The sequence below is a fragment of the Thamnophis sirtalis genome, unplaced genomic scaffold, assembly GCF_051295495.1.
Source record: "Thamnophis sirtalis isolate CommonGarterSnake01/CBP01778 unplaced genomic scaffold, rThaSir2_p1.2 scaffold_6, whole genome shotgun sequence".
NCBI lineage: Eukaryota > Metazoa > Chordata > Lepidosauria > Squamata > Natricidae > Thamnophis > Thamnophis sirtalis.
The window spans coordinates 91,260,043-91,266,707 of NW_028261386.1; the positions used below are offsets into that span (position 1 = coordinate 91,260,043).

General features: G+C 33.9%; 1 protein-coding gene across 7 annotated transcripts in view; it reads left to right on the plus strand.

The window, feature by feature from the left end:
* Window positions 1–1,498, plus strand: part of AHI1 (Abelson helper integration site 1) — a 93,079-nt gene extending 91,581 nt beyond the window's left edge. For 5 of the 7 annotated variants that reach the window (XM_087718419.1, XM_087718423.1, XM_087718422.1 and 2 more), the window contains 2 exons: window positions 233–306; window positions 1,256–1,498. In XM_087718419.1, coding sequence (XP_087574545.1) covers window positions 233–306; window positions 1,256–1,451 — 270 coding nt within the window. In that variant the 3' untranslated portion in view covers window positions 1,452–1,498. Of the gene's footprint in view, window positions 1–232 lie in introns of all 7 variants that reach the window. The other 2 variants (XR_015697045.1, XR_015697046.1) reach the window with 1 other exon arrangement.
* The last annotated feature ends 5,167 nt before the right edge of the window (window positions 1,499–6,665 follow it).

A 6,665-nucleotide genomic window follows, 5' to 3' on the forward strand; every position in this document is an offset into this window, starting at 1 on the left:
TGTGATTTTTTTTTCTAAACACACCTGAACATTTCAAAGGGCTTTAAAGTAGACAACTGTTTCCTTGTTTTAAACCACATATTGTGAGAATTTCTTGGGTGACAGATCTTTCATATAAAGTGTGGTATATTCTCTCCTCATTCAGGAAGCCCGTGGGTTTGTCATCACACATGTGTTGACTCTATTTTCTCCCAACCTCCCTTCTCTACTGATTAAAGTTTTCCTCTTGCAGATGCTAGCAGATACCAGCAAGTTGGGAGACCAAAGATTGGTTTCAGTGAATGACACAGACTACCTGGCTGAACAGTAAGGCAGCAGTAGTACGACATAGATTGTTAAATTACTCGGAAGAAGCTGAAAATTAGGGTGTTTTATCATTGCTGCCATCCATAAATAATGAACTAAATTGGTATAAATTATCTTGAAAGGAGTCCGGAGAAATTGCTGAAGAATTATAAAACTGCAATAAATGTGTTGGGTTACAAATAGTGTTTGTATTCCAAAGATATTACAGTAAGGCACATTGTCTCACGGCACCATGATTGCTAAAAAGCCATGCTTCTGGTTTTTCCTTACTTTTGTTGCTCCTAATGGATCTGGCTATGTTGTTAAAGGGATTAGGTGGAAAATAGATTATGGCATGTAATTGCAAGACTAGGCTAATATTTTATATAGCATCAATGTTATGAGTTGAAACCAAAAGAAAGTAAAATAAAACAGTCACTAATCCAGGCAGGATAGCATATGCACTTGCTTTACGGAAAAGTTATTGGGAAAAGTATGTATAGTAAATGACACTTACACACATTTCTTAAATAGTTTCCTAGAGGTATTCACTTGATACTCTGTTTTCCAAGCTTTTTTCTTTTTATCTATCATATAATAAAGCTGGGAAAATAGTGGACTGCATATCATATTAGTGTACAACCAAGGTTAAATTCTCTTATCTATGAGTAGTCTATTGTGAGGAATTTGGCAAGCAATCCAGAACTACATATGAAAATACCAATCTGTTTCTATCACATGTTCTTTCAGAGAGCAGAAACTAAGAATGGGCCTCAGTTTTCTATAAAATTAATTTCAGCTTTAGACACGTGTTTTTCTGCTTTTGCCTTGGTGAGTTCTAGCATCAGAAGTCCAGTCTTTAGTAGTAATGGGTATGAATGGAACGGGTCAGTAACTGGATAAGAAATCTATTGTAACTATTTGGGACTTTAAATCTCCAACTGCATCTATTATCCTATATTTCTTACAGAATTACATGTGGGCAAACACAGAAGGGCCTGGATATAGAGGAACAAGAATATAAGACAAATGATTGCATCCCATTCAATGATGTTGAGGATGAGCCTAAGAAAAACAGGAAGAAAAGAAAGAAAGGGATGGTGAAAACTACTAATATAAAGGGAACATCTGATGATGGCTTCCAGCTGAACTATCCAGAAGCATAAGTGTCCATTATGTTTGTGGCTGTGAGTTTCATGGCTTAAAAGTACAAGTAAAACTCAACATGAGTTAAAATTTTAATAATGATTGGGCTTAGACCAATTTGGATATACCTCGCTATCTGAAATTAATGAAATATCTAAAATTTTATTAAAGCTCTTCAGGTAACCGAAACAAAGCAGTCCAGTTTTCTAAAAGTTGAATAATACCATTATGGGTAAAGACATGAGCTTAAAGTTTCTTATAATCTACAAAGAAAAACCAACCAGCTTAATTGTGAGAGAAACACTCTATTCTAGAAGGTCTAAGAATGCAATATTAAATACTTGTATCTGATTGTGATGAAGGAGTTTAAAGTTAAAAGTTACCAGCTCAGTGCGTGATTTTATTATTCCTGCTATACACTTACATAAGATTAGCCACTGCAAGTGGCTTGAAGAGAACGAATTACAAGAAAACTATATTGTAAAAGGGAGTGTGTATCTCCACCAAGCTTTTTGTATGTTAACTTTTAAATAAAAAGGTGATATATATTTTGATATATATTTTTAATGTGAACGAATTTACAAAATTCATTTTATAAATTTGTAAAGGCAATTTTTTTCCTGCTTTTAAAGCACAATTACTCATTTTTTCCTACTGTTTAGAAAAATAATTTGACATCTGTATATGAGTGAGATATGTTTTTAGGCAGCACATGTTTATGTTCAGGTGTAGCTGTTTTCAAATTAAAAAGCATTAAGTTGTGAATGGTGTATCAGTGATGATTTCCGGTAACTTTATTTATTATTCTCTTGTGTATATATGTTGACTACTGATGCTCACATTATTATTTATACCATGTTAGGAAATTCTGCCCTCTTCCTTTCTGAAGCAATAAATAACATAAAATTAGAAACTCCTTTTTTAGTAGTCATGGCATTTGATTCCATAAAGAAAAAAAAAGAAGTGAGAATAACCAAGTTGACCACCGATGTGGAAAATAACACCCAGATGCACAGGATTAAATTTCAAATATTATACAGTCATCCCACATGTTTTACAGGCATAAATAATAAAAAATATTGAATATCTATTTAGCTGAAATGTAGACAACCCTGAATTTAAAACAATCCTCATTCCACAAAACAAGTGCAGACACAAATATATTAGTTTTATATGCTGCCCATCTCATAGTTGAAGTATGTATGCACATTCATTTGCAATAATGGTCCATGCACATTTATATTGGTTAATGATGAGTTGCATGACATTGGTGTCTGAATACACACAGAGCAATCTCATCCTTAATAAATGTGTAACTTAATTGCAAATGAATGGTTTACCTGTAGGTCCGTGATGGTGAACCTATGGCACACATGCCAGAGGTGGCATGCAGAGCCCTCTCTGTGGGCATGTGCGCCATTGCCCCAGCTCAGCCAGGTGGTCACTGAGTTTCTGACTCACGCATGGGTGCCGGCCAGCTGGTCGTCGGGTTTCTGGTGCTCTAGTGTACATGGGCATCTTCCGGTTTGGGCACTATGTGCCTAAAAGGTTTGCCATCATTACTGTAGGTTGTGAATCTCCCTGCCGGAAACCATACTAAAAACTATTTATCAGGACTAAACAATGTATATTGAATATTACACAAATGTGCATCAATTGAATTAAAAATAGCTAAATACAGTGCTTATAAATTAAGTTTCCCAATAAAAAATAACTCAGCCCATCTGGATATACCAACTATTATCACACACAAACTATTGTTGCACACAAAATTATACTGCATACGAATGCATACCTTCTCTCCCTTTCTCCCTGCCACAATGAAAAAAATGAATGAACTAGGGGGAAGAAGTAAGGGGTCAAGGAAGGAAAAGAGAGAGAAGCCCTGTAATACAAAGGGTTAAATTTACCAGGGAGATTTATTAACTTCAATAATCATTCTAATTTATTTATTTCACAGCAAATGTCAATTGACTCCTTCAGGTCACTCCCTATAAGGTAAAATGTATGTGTGTATATATATGTGTTTTAATTGTGTAAGAAGATAATAGGCCAATCTAGATATAAGCTCAGCATGAAGAACATGCTGTTCTGCTTCATCAGGCTAGGATGTAGATGATGATGAGCCAAAACATCTGTCTAGAACAGCAAAACTACTTAATCAACAGTGTTATTAATCCATAATGTTCATATCAAAGGATGGAAATAAGAGATAGAACTGTGGATATAATTGGCAATTTTATCTTTAGATATCTCTAAAGATTTTGAAGAACATAGGGGATAAGATAAAACATGGTTACACCTTATGAGTTAAAGATTACAAAGTGGTAGTAGCATCTGCTCATCCTAGTTTTGTAGAACAACTATCATAATGATAGGTCAAAGATTCCATAAAATATAACCTGCTAATCCGGTTGACATCTTTTCCTTTATATTATCACCACTTTTGAATGGTTCAGAAGAATTCTCATGATTATATTCCATTGTCCAGTTTCATTTTATCAAGATAATTAGGGCCGCTTCAATCCCAGAATGAGACTGAAACAAAAAATGCAGTTGATCTACATTTACAATACAGTTTTAAATGGCAAATAATGGGAATTAATATTTTTTCACAAAAATTTAGAAAAGTAAAATTGTCATTATTTGCTTCATCAGTTCACTGGAAGAATGCTATATTTCTGATTATTCTGCTTATTTAATATCCTCAATTTGCCTTTTAAAATTTTTCCTTCCTTAAAGCATAATTTAAACATGCATCATGCTATATATTAGGCATTGCTGAGAAGTAGCCAACATTTTGATGCTCGTTTGGATGGCATCACTAACTATTAATCTGATATTACGGACATGGAAGATAAAAATAACACTTCACATAAACACCACAAAGAAGTGGTAGCTGTAATCAAAGGCACAGCTCCTCCTTTTCAGCTTGCAAACTAGGGCTCCAATTATGTACAGAGTTTTGAAGCTGAATGGAGCTGCTTTGCCACACTTTCCAAATTGAAAGAGGACAGGCAAAAACAATATCCTTTAAGGCACTGTTCCAAATAGCAATTAAGGAGTGAAATCAGATAAAAGCCCATACATGAAGATTTATGGAGCTGAAAACATACTTTTTAAAATGGCATTGCGGCTATTGTCACTATAACAATAGTGGGGGTTTTATTTGCATTCATCTTCCCACCCAACTCATGGAGTTAGAATCCTTTACAGCTTTTCATTTGAATTAATACCTGTCAGTCTTTGTTGCTGTATGCAAAGATATTTGTTGAACAAGACAGCATGCAAATCATTCTCAATGCCCAAAGTGGTCATTAATATTATAATAACAGGCCTCTTTTCCCTAAATATGAGTAAAGGTCAGCATTTACAAAAACTCCCTGCCTTATTTTTATGCCTTTTTTCTTAGATACTAGACTAGCAAAAGAAAGAATCCCATCTTTTCAGGTACTGCAACATTTTCAGTATGAAATTTCAATATTGTATCTATGATACCTGAATAATATGACGTAATGTACATTTCTGTGAAAAGTTCTAACATAATGGAATACATTTCCCAGAAAAGCAGTTTCACCACACCATTGGTGTGGGAGTGTGTTATGTGGATTTATAGGAAGAGGAAAAAATGTTCTTTGGAAATGATTTTAATTAATTGCTTATTTTCCTTTATAAACATCTGAATGACAAGTGACTGTCTTATGATCTAGAAATGGTTCTTTATTTTGTAAAATTTCAGGTGTAGCTTTTTGTCAAATTAAACATTATGCTTACCACTTATATTTGTCTGTTCTCTGATTGTAGACATAATCTTAGCTACTACTTATAGCTAGTAGACATAATCCTAGCCATTCATTCTCTTCCTTAGAATGAGAAATATTTCACCTATGTAGTAAAACAAAATTGTTGACTTATTGAACATTAATTTAATGTGATGACAAGGTTTTATAAAACTCATGTTATTAAATCTGTTCCTGAGCAAATATATTGCATGATGAAGGTGATCATGTGGTTAAGCTTTAACCCTATGCTCATCTACCTGAGAATTAATTTAATGAATAGAGAAAAAATGTACTTTGGAATGCACATTTGTGATGTTACTACCAAATGATAATATTTTAGAGTGAAAGAATAATAGCTAAATATAGCATTTCCCAGAAGATGGAACTTGATTTCAGTTTCAATGGGGTGAATTGAAATTCAATGTTTGTACAATGAGTTACGATATTCTAAATGACAAGCTCCATTAGATCTTACTGAAGTAGAAAGAGTTAAATAGAATTGTTTTAAAAACCGTGTATTAGGACAAGAGGATTAAGTAAAGCAACTCAAATAGGGGTTTCCTATTTAACTGCTAACATTAATTTATGTCCCACTTTTCCAAAAATAAACATCGCTGTGATATATAGAATCTACTCATTTTCAATAAGAAATTGTGAGTCTATTGTAGATGTGTTTGTGCACTAAAAATAGTATGCAAGGGAATAGAATATACATTTGCTCTTGCAGTCTCTCACAACTATCATCTTGCATTTGAGTTTTGCCTTCAAGCCTCTTAAGGAACAGACATCAGAAATCAGAAACAGAGTAGCTGTAGCATCATTTAATTCAAAAGGCAAAAAAGAGATGGAACTCCATCAAATAAGGATTAATGGGAACAGAGAGGAAGATGATAATTGAGTCTCTGTTGACTAGGTAATGAAGTCTGCTGGAAGGACCCAATTGTCTGTGGAAGAATTGAATGTCAGGATCATTTAGGGTTAACAACAGTCCAATACAAGCAAAAGCAGACAACTATGAAAAATAGCTGGCATGGTAGCCATTTTGTATAGATCAGGGCTACAAACTTGATAATGAGGCCCCACATTCACTACATCCTTCTGCTCTAATTACTAAGGTGAATGAGGAATACTTAATCTGGGTAGAAGAGTATAAAGCAAGAAACCCGCACTCCATAGCCCTTTATTTTGTGAACGCAAATACAGTATCCTTTAAGGAGCCTTTTCTAGCATGTGTAGAATTGTTACTGTAACTTGCATTAGGAAGGATTATTTATTAAAGTTGTGTAAAAAAATGCTGTTTGTTGTAGGAAAGAAACTGTTCAAAATGGTTTTTGGGTACGCAAAAAAATTCTGAAATGCTAATATGTGCTAAATGAGCTTGATTTTGCCATTGATAGATCATACAGTATGTGTTTTTAAAAAGAAAAAACCTTAAAATCAATATTGTTGACA